General features: G+C 46.5%; 1 protein-coding gene across 3 annotated transcripts in view; it reads left to right on the forward strand.

The window, feature by feature from the left end:
- The window catches only part of Usp20-33 (Ubiquitin specific protease 20/33), a 134,581-nt gene that overhangs the window by 41,368 nt on the left and 75,781 nt on the right, over positions 1 to 17,432 (forward strand). For all 3 annotated transcript variants that reach the window (XM_084587958.1, XM_084587957.1, XM_084587959.1), the window contains one exon: positions 8,979 to 9,169. In XM_084587958.1, the coding sequence (XP_084444084.1) occupies positions 8,979 to 9,169 (191 nt within the window). The remainder of the gene's footprint in view (positions 1 to 8,978; positions 9,170 to 17,432) is intronic.

Consider the following 17,432-nt stretch of genomic DNA (forward strand, 5'->3'; position numbering starts at 1 on the left):
CAGATAACCAGATGCGGTGATGCAGCATCTCCGGCGTGTTTATCTCCTTTCGCTACTTTGTTAGTCTAATAACGAAGCGCGAATCTAAATATTTCGCATTTCGCACTGTGGTCACGACGAGGGAACAGCGCTAGGCCGACTAGGCCTAATAGAGAGACCACCTCAAAATGACGCCGGACCCCGAGCAGTCGACGCCGCCAACCAACCAACCAACCAAAGCTCGCCATTTTGCTCACGTGCAGTGGGAGACCAATGGCAGCGCGTGTTTCACGCGATTTTGTTCTTTTTTTTTTTTCCGCTTTGGTGGGATCGCTCCTGGTCGCCAACAGAAATATAGGAATGGCCTGAATCGCGCTTTTTCGAACAAGACCAAGATTATGCCCATGGATCGCATACTTCTCGAACTACGGGCGATCGAAATTCGTCGTGATTTGACCTCAGTTTAAAGTGCCACGCTTGTAGATTGTTGTCTTTGGTACGCTGTAGCGCCTGAATTAGGCGGTATTTTTCAGCGAAAATTTTCAATGAGATAGCTGCGGAAAGATTTCAGGGTCGCGAGAACGAGATCGATAATTCAATTTTCTGACCGATTTTCGGCCGCAAAGACCCGTGTCCCCGCTTAAAGGAGTACAGATACCAATTTTAAAAGCGCCACAAGGAGTACGATTGTCTTCCAGGTTATATACAGATGCTCCCCAAGCAATCCTAACCTCTTATGTTGCCGCGAAGATATTTCAATTTGATCTTAATTACAAGTCGGGCAAAACCCATTTTTTTTCAAAACCTATCGACAGTGACATCACTGTGACGAAAACGTTTACATATGTAAACAACATGACGTCATCAAACAACTATGGCATAGAGTCATCAGAGCAAGAAGTAGTGATGACACAGGGTAGCTTGCCGTGCCTGTATATTGTGCACCCTTGGAATGTTCTACGCTTCTGCTCAATTGACATGATCGCCTTTCACGCTGTCTACGTTGGTGTATGTTACAGTCATTTCACCTGACGTCGATTTTGTGGTCAACGTGTTTCAGAAACGTAAAGCTTAGGTATACTTTGCACGCACTCACATACACGCATATATATCGGGCGCCAAGGAGAAGCAGAATTTAGAGTTTACTCGTTTCATTTTACATCGTACTCGTACAACTCGACCCTGGTGTACATGGTGACTGACATATACTCACACCAATGGCGTGCCTGGACAAGTGCGGAGCTTTCGGCAACGCTGTCTCCCGTGGGCGCACCTGGAGTCTGCGCTGCGCGCTGCCTGCCCTAAACATCGCTAGGCCTAGCCGGTTTCGCATCGAAGCGACAGCAGACTGCATCACAGAACGGGATAATGCTAATGCTGTAAAAAGCGCTGGACATTCGCATCGCTTTACTGGGCAGCACAACTCATATTAAAATATATTCTTGATTTGCGCGATGCTTTTAACAGCGGAGCTAGCAGATGCCAGGTGAGTCGCACACTTCTGCCAGCACCTCAGTATTGGCTAAACAATCCTCTCGATTTATTCATTATTGGATGACTTCTAGAAGCGGCTGTTATGTACGCGAATAACAGCGACCCACGATAAATTGTCAGATCGTATTAATGGCGCCATACCACTTGCTTGGATGGCGGCACACAGGCTTACCGCGTCTGGACCAATCAGCGCGTGAGCACAGCCAGGAGCCGCGCGGTGTAGCAGGTAGCAGTGGCTGATCGCAGGCGGATCACGCTATGCTGTAGCTATCAACTAAAGCAGTTTTTCGGTCGCCGGCTTGGCTGACAGTGCTGGCAAATAGGGCTGAGGGAGCAGCATCTTCCTTTGTTCAACATATCTTACCAGCTGACATTCCCACATGCATACCCACCAATTTTTCGTCGCTGCTGCTTCGTGCTTCGTCACTGGCAAGCAGGTCGAAATGATGGCGCCTGGCAATGTCTGCAACGTCCGCGTCATTGGGGGAAATAACGATGTCTGAAGCTACGCTGAAGCGCCGCTCGACAACAATATTTTCTCACAAGTGCGATCGCAAGCAGACTACAAACACTACCCATATGCGTCATTATATTCCGTGCCCAAGTTATTACTAGTCTCGCCAGTAGGGGGCGCTCGTGTGGCGTTCTTGCATCTTTGGCGTCATTGTGTGCTTATGCTCGGAGAGATCGAAACCGAAAATGGCCCTGATAAATGTCCCGATAATTAATTACCTGAGGTGTGCTGGTACTTTTTGGGGTAGCAGCCTGTGTTTTGGGCCATGGGGGATCGGTTAAAGCAAAAAATCTCTGCAGCACACACAAGTGACGTGGACTGTAAATCCTCTAGAATCAACAAGGCATACATGTCTTCATGACACCAAATGATTAAATTAGCTTTCATGTGAAGAACGGCTTAGATTTTACGATCTTTGAATGCTGCCTAGCAGCTTCAGTGATTTTATGACTTATGAAACAAAAGCTTCACTACGCTAGGTAGATCCTTACTTCGCATGTCTGATAATTTGACCTCTAAGTGGTTTTGGCAGGTACTGCGACTTTCCTTTCTGATGAGCCAATTTATTATAAACCAGTTTTGTAATTGAAGCGAAAACTTTACTAGGTAAAGCCAGTCTTGGCGTGGCAATAAATTTGACCATCAAGTGACCGTGACTTAATTAAAGGTCCCCAGAAAGGGGTCACAAAGAAGGGTAAACAACGCCATAACACTGATAGTTATTGAACCACCCATCATTCTCCCGCAAAAATTTTCGATCTAGCTTCTGCAACACTAGAGATATCGGCGATTAAAAATGACCCTTCCAATTTTCCCTCTCAACTCGTACGCCGAAGGGAGCCATAAAAAAAACAAAGAATACAAGCAAGTTCAAAGCTCCGCCCAGACATACGTCACTTCGACGAACTTCCGGTTGCCGCGCGCTTGCTCTCTGGCGTACTCGCAGGCTCGCAGTACTCGCATACTCGCGCCAACCCCCACCCGTCCTCGCTCGCACACGCCTGAGGAGTTCGCCAGTTCGCGCAGCGACAGTTAGTGTAACCGCGAACCCGTGATTATCCTATGTTACACGGCGGACCAAACCATGGTTGCACCACTAACCGCGGTTACCGCAAACCGAGCTTGACGACCTCGGTTTGCGGCGTTAACCGAGGTTATGACGGCGTCTGTTGACGGAAGCTACTCGTCGGCGCTCGAGTGCGCGAAACGTACGAGCGGGTCTGCTTCACAGTTATTCATTTGCCCACTGTATCACGTTTAAAGATCGATGTATAGATTATGGTGCCGCCCGACGTCTTCGATTACGGCCGACAGCGCAGCGACTGCGTACTGAAGCCTTGTCTTGCCTACAGTATCGTTTGAACGGCTTGTTGTTGAGCAGAACGTCAAAAAATACGCGGCCTTAGCTATGAAAGTACACGAGTTTGCAACGCTTGCAGCACGGGATGCCGCGAGCAGGCTGAGGTACGTTACACAATTACCGCGGGGTGGAACGTGCGAGCGCGGCGAACGCCGGCGCCGTGCGTGACCGTCCTTAGTCGTCGCTAGGCCTACTGTTTCGCTTTGAAGCCGCGGCGATCGACGCTTTGGAACATGATCAACGCTGTCGTAAATCGTCTACTTATGAAACTACCTTATAGTCATTCCTATCCTGCCATAGTAAAATAATTATAGGATTAACTCTGCCGACGCATTAATCGCAGAGCTAGTACGAGCAGATCGGATCAGCCGAAATGCACCAGCGGCAGCTGGCTTGAGCAGAAACTAGCTTGTATCACGGCTATCGCTCTTACCAGCAATTTGCTGCTGGTCAGCGATCCTCACGAGGGCTTCATACTTGATATTCGGCTCAGTATTCCAGACGCCAACAAATTTTAGCACACTTTATTTCAGACATCGGTGCTAACGATCCGCCGTGTCGTTCGCGAACAGTATGCGGGAGGAGGGGCCACAACGGCAGTGTTTACGGCGGTCGAGGAGGTGCTGCCTACGTGCGGTGCTTGACCGTGCTGTTGACGTCTCGTCGGACAACACTCCGATACTCCTGAAACCACGTTATAGAAATAAGATATTTGTAAATGCAGCTTCGTTCTGCCGATCCCTGCGTCGCTTCGGTTGTTGCACTTAATGGGCAATGGCCACCTAACCGATAAGGGCGGCGAGCTGTGTAACAGCCCGCACAGAGTTCGAGCAGCGCACGAGCAGACGACTTTCGCAGCTACCGGAAGTGTGTCCGTGACGTCATGGTTGCAGTGACCGCAGCGAATGGCAGCTTCTAGCAAGCCTTGCCAGTCAACCGACCCGTGACGTCACGGGACTAAGAAATAGTTCCATGCGACACCGCCAAGCGACAATCTCTCTGCCCGCGAATTAAAAATTAATAATAAATCGCTGGCTTTGTTCTAAGGAGTTATACTTTGCGTTAATGCTCAAAAGGATGTGTTCTACACACTGCACACGTTTATCAGTGGTTTCTTGGGGGCCGTTTCCGTGGACCTTTAAGTGTTGGTGTTGATGATTTTGTGGTGCCTACCCAATGTATACTGCACCTTCCTTTTCCCAAAACCTAACTTAAATGGAGAGGTAGCCCTGTATTGTGCGATGTCAGCACATGTTGAAGGCCTCAGGTGGCCAGAAATACTCCGTAGCCCTCCACTAAGGTACCTCTTTCACTCTTTCCGCTTTCACTCTCACCTTTCCTTCCCTCAAGTCTGACAGATATTGCACCTTTCCTTTCTTATAAACCAATTTGCAAGAAAAATTATGAAAACATGACCTTTACTTGGCTAGGTGCAGGTGTCCACCATTTCCTGTCCCCCCAAAAGTATAAGGTGCCTTTCTTTCCCCAAAACCTAACTTAAAGAAAAATTATGAAAAAATTGTGGCTTTTTCTAAAAAGGCAGCGTTGCAGAGGCTATTGCTGCAACACTCACAGCTTTTGCTCTATCACTAGGCTCAAGCTATGCTAAACGCCCTCAGTTTTTAATGCTGCACAGTTCTTGAAAAAGGTTAGCACAAGATTTAGAACACTGGACTGCCCTGAAATGCATCAGCAAAATGGCTTTTTAAGGGGAGATGCGGGTCGAAAAACGCGGGTTTTTTCGAAAATGACTGATTTTTTGTTTTTACTTGTTTTGTCAAGTTTAGTATCTCTACTTTCATGAAAATAAAAATCAAAGCTGAGTTTAAACAGGAAATGGGCTGAAATTACGTTTAAAGAGCACACGGTGGCGGTTAAATGACCGAAAGTATGCTATCTTCGAGCGTCCCGCGGTCGGCATAGCGCAGTTGATCGCCGTTGCGGATCACATGAAGAGATCAGCCAAGCCACATTCTCCCAATCACCACAGTTGCCCGGCGTCTAAAACGCAAGCAATAATAAAAAAAAGCGTGCCTACGTCGCGTTTTTCGAGCGCTGCGACTGGTTTTTAAATCAGGTGGTATGAATCGAGCCTCGCCATTGGCCGCCGCGTTCGCGCATGTGGCGAAGCCCACTTGCTGGCTCCATGCTACGTCGAGGTGCGTTTCCGAGTGACGATCGTTCGGCAACTTTATCTTAGTCATGGATGAAGCACAATTGAACCAGCGCAGTCACAGAGGAGTGAAATACCGTTCTGTTCACAAATATAGAGGACATTGGCGAAAATCGAAAGAGAAGGCTCATCCAGTGACAACTCGAACTGTGGCAGTTAGGCCTAGTGGAACCGACGCCGATCCCTCCAGCGTTTCAGATGCCTCCGAGGAATTTGAAGCGCCGTTAGATTGTGTGAGTGCCTCGGAAAAATGGGCATTTCTAAGGTGAGGAAATAGCCTGCGATGAGGCGTCATCTGTAGTTACTGACTTGGCAGCGGTGAACGTTCTTGTGGGCGGCGCGATTTGCCCAAGCCAGCGTTCAGGACTTCCAGTATTCGGGGCCGCAAAGGGCAGACTCTCTTCGTTTCTTGAACTACTCTGTGAGAACTCTGCCTGCCCGCAATGTGTGCTTTCCACAACATACTGATTGCGGCGAATTATGGCGTGCAGGGATGCGAGCAGAGATTGACAGCGGGAGCTCGGATGAAAGCTTCGCCGTCAACGTCAAAGCTGCTGTGGCGGCCTGTTTTATAGGAATTGAATATGAGCAGCTGGTGCGATTTTCCTCCATTATTGGACTCCACAAGCCAATGCATCATAGCTTGGCACATCCAGAGAAATAACAATGCAGAAACAAATGTCCTTGAAGCTGACTGCAGAAGCGAACGCAAATCGCCGCACACTGAAAAAAAAAAGCGCATGTCGGAGTCCACTCGCAAGGGTCCTGAGGGAGCGACATATGCTGCAGGAAGTTTCTAGTGCCAGTGGCTGCTTTATGAACAATTTTCTTCTTTTATTCCAAAGTTTGATTGGAATTGAAGCCCTCTTTTTTAAATAAACATGCAATTTTAACTTCAAATGCATTTTTCTCAAAATGCAATTTTGGGCAATTTTCAGCGTTTGCCCTTCATGTTTTTGGTACTTCTGATGCTCATATCTGAATGAAATTTTGCCCACATTTTCTCTGAGGTATGAGGAGTGCCGTTATCTCTTTCAAGAATAAATACTGATCAAATATTTACAAAAAAAAAAATAATTACCACATGGTGGTGTCTTGACAATGTAGACTTGCCAGGTTCAAATTTCTCACGTCATTAGCATACTTTATATGTACTTTATTATTAGTTTTTGGCACTCTACAGTTTATATGGATTAAAATGAGCCATCGTCGATGTGTGTTTATGGAAGTTTAGTATGACAAAGAAGGGGGAAAAAGAGTGTATATTTTACACACTGTCACTGAACAGAACAAGAACTATGCAACTTACAATAAAACTAATTGCAGATTTGAAATCAGCATAAAAAACTGAATTATTAACCAGAGTTTCATAGCTCTAAGTCAAATATTAAAGAAAAAGTGTCTTCGAGTAGCATCTCCCCTTAACAGGCAAAATTTTCAATGCCCACTTTGAGGCTTAGTTGCTTCTGCGTGCAGTAAGTTAAAGGGCACTACAATGCCTTTTTTTTTAATGGCGATTATTGGGGTTAAAGGATTCCTTGTGCATTCCATAAACAAATGCTAAAAGAATTAAATAGGCACATGTGAACAAAAGTCATCCCACTTGAAATATTTGAAATAAAAATTAGGAGAGGCTTAGCATGGTATTCAGTGAAAGCTTCACAGCATGGTTACGCTTGACAAAGCTCTTTCATAGCCGATTTAACTGGCATTGGTACCACGTGCCAAGCACAGCATCCTCGCCACTGGCATCCATGGCTGGCTCTGAGTCGAGGTGTGGTTGCCCCTCGTTATGCCCATTGATTGACATCATGGCTGTTTCAATCATGCGATGGTGCGACATGACATCACCCTCATGACTTTTCTTCAGCTCCAAGGTTAAAATGTCAAAGGGTCAAGGTCATGACCTTGTGGCACGAAATCAAGGTGGTCCACAAGGTGAAAGGAAGGCACTGTATAATTATAGCCACTTTTTGTCTTGTGGCTCTGACACACTGACACTGTGTATTGGTTTATAGGAAAGGAAAGGCACGGTATCTATCGCATTTTTCTGCGGACACCTGAACCACGTAGTAACAGTCTGTCCTCTTGCTCCTTGAGGGTCAAATTGAAGCCCACGTGAAGGCCGGCTCTACCTAGCGTAATGAAACTTTCGCTTCAAAAAGATCGGATGAAGATATGCTCCTTTCACCCATTTCACTCACCTTGGGCAGAGATCGGTGCTACCAATTGAAACCACACCTTGCATACATGCAGCAAAAGCTTGCGTGCAGTTGTTGTCTTACAAGGACAGCAGAACAGAGAGGGCAAGGCAGTTAACTCAACAAGGTGGACACTAAACACCGCAGCACAACAGTCTCATGTGGCTCTCACCAGGGAGCCACGAATGAGCCTCAAATTAGCCTTTCCTTGTCTACATCGCAGGCTGCACTTCTTAATGTGAAATCATTGAAAGTAAAAATAAAGTTGTAGACGAAAAAGCAACGAAACACAGAACGAGCTAATAGTGAGACTAGGCACGGAACTCGCGCATGTAAGGGTATTTAAGTGCACCCCTGTAAATTTTTTTTTTCCTTTTTTTTCCCTGCCTGCTCGGCACAGTTTGAACAGCAGCATTCTCCCCCACGAAATTTTTCAGTGAAATAAAAATTGTGGTCCCCCGGCATTATTGTTATTAGTTTTCAATTGCTGTCATTGCTTCTCTTCAGTTCCTTTCCCATTGGAAAATATTACAAGACTGTGAGACAACATATTTTGGATCCATTTCCCAAGTATTATATAAAAGAACTAAGTTCTAACTAGATGCCCAACCAGTCAGAAAGGCAGCAACCAATGTGGCTGCTACCTCATCTCTCTCTACTGAACAGTATCACTGTTGCGTTGCAACACCATCGGGTCACAACAAGCCTTTTCTGGAGAAGATTAATATTAAACATTGCTCATTTGGCGGCAGAGCTTCTTCAAGAACTCTGAAATGCTTCCAAAGGCTGTGACCATGTTACTTATTTTTCTGCATGACAACTGGAAAGTAGTTTACAAGCAATTACATTACTTTCCTAAGGTAATTGGTATGCCATTAGATTGCATTTGTGCTTTAATGTAATGGAATTTCTTTCCAGAAGCAATTTTGCCCTGTAAATTTGACACCCGTACTCCACTGCCCATTCTCTAAAGTCACAGTAGACACGCACCTTCAGGAGAAGTGGATAGCTTCTGCTCATATATCTGCACTTCAGCTTTTGATCTCAAAGCTGGGGTCCCAGCCCGACAGCCATATTTCAGGGGAGTCTCGGTGCAGAAACGCCTGTGTGCTGCACAGTGCAAATGAGCATTATGAAACCCTTGGCGATTCAAGAACTCAATCTGGTGCTCAACCACTAGGGCGTTTGTCAAACCCACATGCCTATGCAGCAATGTGTGACAGAAGTGGTGAGAGAGCAGTGACACCCCGTCTGCAGGTGTCAACGACGCGAGAGACATTCCAGGACCTGTCACTGCCTATCCCAAGTCGGGACCACCTGGCGGTGCTGCACGCAGCGCAGGGAAGCGGCAACACTGCTGTTCCTGTGGCCCACACTCGGGGCACCCTGGAACCCCAGCAGGGCTGGCTGTCTTGGATTCTCGGACGCATGTTCTCCTGGGTTTTTGGGCAAGTGTTCTTCTGTGTATTCGAATCAACACAGATGTCTGCTTAATGCTACAATTGAAGTGTTCTTTTGCTCAGGTTTTACTCATGGTAATTACGACTAATTTAATTGGAAAAAGAACTTCCTCTTCTAAACCTTAATTTTAACGTTCAGCCGAGAATACTTCTCCTTTGAGCAGAAAGTGTAAAGGGGCATTTATCGCTGCATTTTTGTATCGTATTGGACTGTATAGTTCGTTTTTAAAGCAGCTCGGTAAAGAGGCAGATTGGACTTCGAACAAAGCAGATGAAGCAGGCTTTCTCCCATCTAAAAGCTGCTCTTTCTGTCCTCTTATTGTGCTATTTGTAAAATGAGTGTAGACCAGCTTGCCAATTATTAGCTTTAATCCGACTAGCTGAAATTCAAACCCTTCGAAACTTTCTGGTGCTTTTGGCCTTTCCTCCTGGTTCTCGCAGCCTGCTGCCCACCTTTTTGCACCAGCCTTATTTCTGCATTGTGCCGAGCTTGTCTTTCGTTTCGGTTTTCTTCCTCTTTTTTTTTTTCTGTCTTTTTGCTTTGCTGCAACTACTGTAGATGGTGTGGGGCTATTCTTTCTAGCATGGTTTCTGGTTTGTTTTCCTTTCCGTCTGCTACATTTTTCAGCTCTAAAGATAAATCTGTCGTTCCTTTTTAGGTGCCCTCTCCCCACATTTCTGACTACTTGCCAGGCTCTGCATGTAAAGCGCTCAGCTACACTGAACCCGAAATCAGGGAATTTAATCCCGGCCGTTGTGGCTGCATTTTTAATACAGCTTTCCTAACTGCAGTCTCGTGTTAAACATAAGGAAAGGAGTGGAGGGGGCTGATGCTAAAGTGCCAACCTAGTGTTACGCAATTAAAATGGTTTACTGTTTGAAGCAGTGAAAATATAACAGGCATAACAGATTGCAGACGGGCATGGTCATGCTAGTCAAAAGAGGCGCATACTATAGCGCGGTTTGACTGTCCCAGCCTTTTGCCTTTCATCGTCTGCTCTCGACATTACCAAAGTGCTCTGTATAGGCCAGGCATCACCGGCGCCTGCGTGACGTCTTTGGGATTGTGCAGGGAGCGCGTGTTGCAGCTGATCGCATATATTATCGCGGGTGTTTACCATACCTTCTTCTTGCACCCGTGATGGTACCAGCGTGTGTTTCACAAGCAGCGCGATTTCATGTGCGAGAAGCACTCTGTGTGGGCCAGTCCCATGCTTTCAGATCGCACTGAGCAGATGACGCAGGGAATGTATCTTACTCACAGGGCAGTGGAATACTCTTCTTCGTTTTCAAGGGACCTGCTTGTCAACGCTGCTGTGCATATGGAAAGCACTGCGACTTCACAATGTCGCATTGCAATTCATAGTGAGCGTGATTGTAGGTTTGGGCTCTCAAAAAATAGCATACTGTGCAGGCCAGATCAAAGTACACACTTATAGGGCACCAAGGTAGTGACCAAAGAGGTGAGTACTTTAGTTTAAGTCTAGAAGGCACACATACTAAGTGTATGTCTCATACTACAACTATTTATCAAGGGTAAAAAAAAAGTTAATGTAGTGTTGCGTGGAAGTTTCGATGGGCCAGTAGTTTCATCTTAGTGCCCTTTACTCCTTACTTCATGCTACTATAACGGGGCTCTACGCTGATAGTAAGTCACTTTAGTTCTTAGGTTTCCCTCTTTTTGGTGAGTGGGTGACCAGTAGTAGTTATGGAGCAGCAGCTTTAGCCTAGTGGTTTAAGTGTCCGCCTCACATGTGGAAGGTGCTAGGTTTGATACCCAGTAGAAAGGTAGGCTTGAAAATCAATACGCAGAAGACTAAGGTAATGTTCAGCAACCTCGGGAAGGAACAGCAGTTTGCATTAGATAGCGAAGTACTGGAAGTAGTGGGCGAATACCGTATACACGCGTGTAATAACCGCACGCATGTAATGGCCGCACGTATGTAATGGCCGCACCCCGAACTTTAAAAAGAAAATTGGGAAAAAAAAGCTTTTAAAAAATTTCCCGAGTAAAAGCCGCACCATGAGTTTTAGGAAGTTGGGCAGTGCCGTCTACTGTGCGGTGCAAGAAATATGGAACTTTTTGTGGTTACTGCCGCCAGGTGGGGCCCAAAAATCAAGTGAAAGCCAAAATGAAGCATAAGGTTAGAAGTAGAATTGCCAATAAGAATTAAGAACAAAATATTTGAGGAAAAAAAAAGTCAAGCATGGGAGCAGCGGCCACCACCTCCGTTACAAAGGGGGCGCTCCTAGCCGCAGCGATGCCCGCCCGTTGGTGAGGCCAGCAAATCCAATCCAAGTCTGTTCGCTCCTCCGTTTTACAGCCATTTCCTCGATCGCCCGAAGCATATCATGTGTGATCTCGCAATCAGAACGCATCGCTGCCCTGATTTGTTCTGCGCTCTTGAGCTGAAGATTTTCTTTTTCCTCGATGGGAAAATATGTTAGTTATACTGCTCACTTTAAGCTGAAAGTGATTCACTACGCGAAAGAAGAAGGAAAAAGGGCGGCTGGACGAAAGTTTGACGTTGACGAAAATGTTTACGGCGTTGGTGCTCCCAAGAAGGATGACCGCATCTGGGACAATGACGAGCCTGAAGTCCCGATGAGTTCGGAGGAGGAGGAGGATGACGACGAGGAGTGATGTTTTGGACACGGGACGAGCCTGAAATCCCAACGAGTTTAGCGGAGGAGGACGAGGAGTTTTTTGACAATAACAAAGGCAGGTACCACCGCAAATAATTTTTTTCGCTGTCTTTTTTTCTCATGTAATCGCCGCACCCCCTGATTTTCACCCCAATCTCTGAAAAAAAAAGTGCGGCCATTACACGCGTGTATACGGTATGTCTACTTAGGACAGGTAGTAACCGCAGATCCGGACCATGAAGAAGAAATAACAAGAAGAATAAGATTGGGATGGAGCGCATTTGGCAAGCACTCGCAAATTATGACTAGCAGCTTACCGGTATCGCTCAAGAGGAAAGTATACAACAGTTGCATCTTACCTATACTCACCTATGGAGCTGAAACATGGAGGCTAACCAAGAGAGTTCTACTTAAGTTGAGGACAACGCAGAGGGCTATGGAAAGAAAAATGGTAGGGGTAACATTAAGAGATAGGAAGCGTGCGGAGTGGGTCAGAGAAATAACTCCAGTTACCGACATTCTAGTGGAAATTAAGAAGAAATGGGCATGGGCAGGACATGTAGTGCGAAGAGAGGATAACCGATGGTCGCTTAAGGTAACAAACGATTCCAAGGGAAGGAAAGTGTAGCAGGGAGCGGCAGAAAGTTAGGTGGGCCGACGAGGTTAAGAAGTTTGCAGGGGTCAAGTGGATGCAGCTAGCACAGAACCGGGTTAAGTGGAGAAATATGGGAGAGGCCTTCACCCTGCAGTGGGTATAGTCAGGCTGATGATGATGATGACCCTCTCATCATTGAAAATTCATCATACAGTAAAAGCTCGTTAATTCGAACTTCACGGGACCGGGAAAGATGCTCGAATTATCGAATGGCCTCGAAAAAACTGACCAGAACCATTTGTATTATGGTAAATGTACCGTATTTAGTCGCGTAACGAACTCGCTTGCATAATGAACCAACCCAGACCCGATTTGTGCCTACGAATCAGAAAAAAAAATAATAATAAAGGCTGCAGTCGTTAGCGCGGTGCTCGTTTCGCGCGGTCACGGTCCACAACACATTTCTTGGCTGTGCGCCAGGATGCTGCGCAGTGATAACGGCGTGCTTATCTTTTCACTTTAGCTCCGGCAGGGGGGAGGGAAGTGAACTTGGCAAAGTTCCAGCGCTTGTCCGGTTGTGCGAGCCTCCTTTTCAGTAGGTTCGCTTTATCATGCTGTGAGCACTGGGGCGGGCGCCTTCTACTGCCACTCCACTCATCGGAATGAACGATGCTAAAAGCCGGTGTCATGATCGCGGCTGATTCGCCTGCTTCCGTTGACAACTGATCGGTGGAAGGATGGATGGCTATTGCACAAAAAAAAAAAGCTTAACCCATGTTGTCCTCCGAGATCATAGCCTTTTATGGGCATTGGCTGGGACCGCACCTACAGTACTTATCCCTATTTCCAAATTAACATGGTTGTAATCAACAAGTATTTAGTTGCGAGCTACGGAGGTCGCGCAGAAGAGAGAGCAGACAGCCGCCGCCGCGCGGCCATGCACTGACCTTGCCACGGCCGCCGTCCCTTCCCTCCCTCCAACGCCGCCGGCCGCCGGTCATGGCGCCATTTAAGTTTTACCCACTCTTCCATGGTTTTACCTGGTTCCCTCTTCTGTCCCCGTTTTCGACATGCGCAGCCTCTAATTATGCCTTCCGATCGTGGAGGTGTGTTACTTCTTTTTTTTTTGCCGCGTGATGTGCCCCAAGCCGCCCAGACGCGGCGGCGCGTAGTTCGAATTATCCGTAGCGGAACTGACTCGCGTTCGAATTAACAGGCTTTTTTATACACAGATCTCTATGGAGCTTGGCCGGACCAAGTAGTGTAGTTCGAATTATCCGAAAATTCGAATTATCGAGGTTCGAATTAACGAGCTGTCACTGTAATACAAAAAAATTCATCATGTATAAATTGTTGTTTGCCGTTGTGGTTTCATCAGCTTTCGATAATCATTAAAGGGCAGCTGAAGACGTTTTGGATTTTAACAAGCTTAAAAAGAAAAAATGTATGAAACTTGATGGTCAAAGTGCGAATTCTTTTTGTGTTAGCATTTGAATTGCTGTTGTAGTCGCTGAATAAAGTAACATAGACGTTCAGACTTCACCGCACTGCACTGCACCACACCGGGATGATCCGCAGCAACGACGTCATGTATAGTGACACTACATTTCAAGCGTAGAAAAGGTTGCTTGAAGGGGAAAACCAATGCCACTGGTGGGCCCAGTCTAACCCTTTTGCCTTCGTCATGCAGATTTTTTCGTTCATCGTTCGCGTGGCTATCCCTGTCCTGCTGTCTGCGCATTCCGGAACCTCAGTGCTCCCCACGAATGCCGATACAGGAGACAACAGCAGCTCGTACTACAACCCTACAGTCATCGTCCCAACATTTCCTGGAGCACCTTTCGTGCAGCACTGGAACCTACTTCATCTCTGGCAAGCGGGACTGCGAGCGACATCACCAGCACAAGCTATAAAGGAGCAACGCCCGTCCGCGCCACTCTGTGGGCCCAGTGGCTGCGCAACCGCACAGTTTAACCCTTTCGCATTCGTCATGCAGATTTTTCTGTTCATCTTTCGTGTGGCTATCCCCGTCCTGCTGTCTGCGCCTCCCGGAACCTCATTGGTCCCCACGAACGCCGATACAGGAGACAACAGCAGCTCGTACTACAACCCTGCAGTCATTGTCCCAACATTTCCTGGAGCGCCTTTCGTGCAGCACTGGAATCTACTTCATCTCTGGCAAGCGAGACTGCGAGCGACATCACCAGCACAAGTTGTAAAGGAGCAACACCTGTCCGCGCCGCTCTGTGGGCCTGGTGGCTGTGCAGCCGCACAGTCAGTGCACATTAAAGAACCCCAGGTGGTCGAAATTTCCGGAGTCCTTCTCTACGGCGTCTCTCATAGCCTGAGTCGCTTTGGGACGTTAAACCCCACAAACCAAACCAAACCTTTCACCTTCGTCATGCAGGTTGGTAAATCCTACAGCCTATTCGCTAAGAAAACTAGCAATTATATTTTACTACAGCTACTGAGCCCACAGAGCTGTATTTGTATTGGCGTAGAATGTGCTCTGGTTGTGGGATCCTTGTTGCTTTTGGCTGGGGATATTGAAACCAACCGGGGACCTGAACCTGACACCGTGCTTGCTGAGCTAAAGAAACTGTCTACCAGGCAATCTACACTTCTTCCCGAGATACAAGACATGAAAAAACAACTTACGGCTACTGACGCTGCAATAGCAGACTTAACTACACGCATGTGCAACCTTGAAGCACAAACTTCACTGAAATGCGTTCGCGACTGGACTCAATGGAGGCAGTGACAGCGCAGATGTCGGCTCATATAAAAAAAAACCTTGAAGCTCGTATTGACGACGCTGAGAACAGGTCATGTCGGAACATTGTGCGTTTTTATGGAATCCCTGACAGTGACCCTAGTGAAACTTGCACACAGTCTGAAGCAGCTGTAACCCGCCTTTGCTCAATATTTTAGATATAATGGTCGATCCAAAAGATATTGAGTGCGCGCATTGCCTCGTACGTCACGCACCTGGAAAAACCAGACCGATAATCGTAAAATTATTCTCCCACAAAACAAAGCTGGACATCCTTTCCAAAGGAAAAAAATTCAAAGATACTGAATTCAGCGCCGGTGAAGATTTCTCGCATGTGGTTAGGAAGGCACGGAAATAACTTATCGCATTTGCAAAAAGCAAATCTACAGCTTATAAGCTGAGTTATAAAACTTTGCTTATCGGCCACACACGGTATGTTTATGACGAATTCTCGAAACTGTTAGAGAAATCATATAGCAGCTGCCTAGAAATAGCATCCCACAACATCACTCCAGGCCCATGCTTAGGCATACACCTCAGCCTACTCTTTGTTTTTCAATACTTTTCACTAACATCCGCAGTTTTATTTCCAAGCGTGAAGAAATCTCCAGTCTTGTTCGCTCATCCAACAGCAATATCCTCGTATTAACCGAAACATGGCTAACAAGTGAAATTAACGACAGTGAGGTTCTGACAGACTTACTGAACTTTAGGCTTTTTCGTAAGGATCGTCAAGGGTCCCGTGGCGGAGGAGTGCTCATTGCCTTTTCTGATTATTTACCATTTTCAATAATTTCCGTTCATACTGATCTTGAAATAATGTGGCTTTTCTGCCGTTGTGCTCCTCAGTCTGTTCTTCTTGGTGTTTGTTACAGGCCCCCGCACAACAACCTGAACTTCTCAGAGCAACTTTATAACTTGCTGTTTAAACGCTAAATATAGAAAGTCACATATACTTCTTTTTGGCAATTTAAATTTTTGACCCAACAAGAATAACACAAATGAGCGCAAACGTCTTAGACTTATTACTTGTCAGCCACCCCGAAAGGGTTAAATCAGTTACGATCCTTCCTGGAATAAGTGATCATGAAGTACTTCATGCCGATATAGCCCTAACTTTGCTTCGAACCCAAAGCTTAAAAAAAAAAAAAAAAAAGCATCTGTTTGTACGACAAGGGTAACTATACAGAGATTAGTCGTGAACTGGACGCCTTCTTTCCACCTTTCCAAACTAATTTTCATAGCCGGTCTATTGAAGAAAATTGGACTATGTTCAAGAATAAAATTACCGAGCTAACTAATCAGTTCATTCCTAATGGTGCATTCGGTTGGGGGGATGAAAGCAGAGGTGCCGAGCAGTACAGAGCAGTACGGGAGCACACCGAGTGAGGGTGTAATTGTCCTCCCATGGGAACGCTCTCTGCATGTCGAGAGCAGAGTGCCACGACCATGTGGCCGCACTTCTTTCCCCAGCGTTCTGCACCTGCCCGCAGCGGCGGCAGTTGCAACCCGAGGAGAGGCCAACACTCCGTATAGAACCGCTTGTTTTGTATGCCTTGGGCCCTTTTGATGCCAGTAGCGACTCTCAAACATGCATACAGTACCTGAGCAATGCTTTCCACTCGCCGAGCGCCGACACTTTCAAGCCGCCATTTTGAGCAGCGCCGACTCAAGAGAGAGAGAAAAAAAAGATGGTACGGATATGACGCTTTATGCCATGTGACTTCCTCTACTCTCGCTTTAGACGAGGCAGCAGCCGGGGGTGCACTCCGGTGCTCTTAGCGAAGAAAAAGCCCTCCTCCTCTACCATTGGAAGCCAGTGATTCTACTCCTGCTCCCCCACTGGAGGGCACCCGCTTGTCTGAGAGCACTTTCTAAGTGCTCTCGAGTGCGCCTGCTTTCCCACTCGAATAAGATCACCTTCCGAGAAAATTCGCAGAAACCATGGTTCATTAAAACGTTTGAAAGCAGAAACCATGGTTCACTAAAACGTTTGAAAATCGAAAGAAACATCTTTTTTGCGCAGCCTAAGCACAAACTAACCAAATAGCCTGGGATAAATGCTACGCTGCCGAAAAGGCGTATAAGTCAACTGCTCAGAAAACCAAGCATTCTTTTTTAACAAGAACTTGTCCAAAATACATAATACTAATCCTGGAAAATTCTGGGACATCAACCCTAAGCACAAAAACGATGTCACTATCACAAATGAAGCGGGAGAAGTACTTAGTCATGAT

Source organism: Amblyomma maculatum, chromosome 1, assembly GCF_055883805.1.
Source record: "Amblyomma maculatum isolate TAMU_Amacu chromosome 1, ASM5588380v1, whole genome shotgun sequence".
Classification (NCBI taxonomy): Eukaryota; Metazoa; Arthropoda; class Arachnida; order Ixodida; family Ixodidae; genus Amblyomma; species Amblyomma maculatum.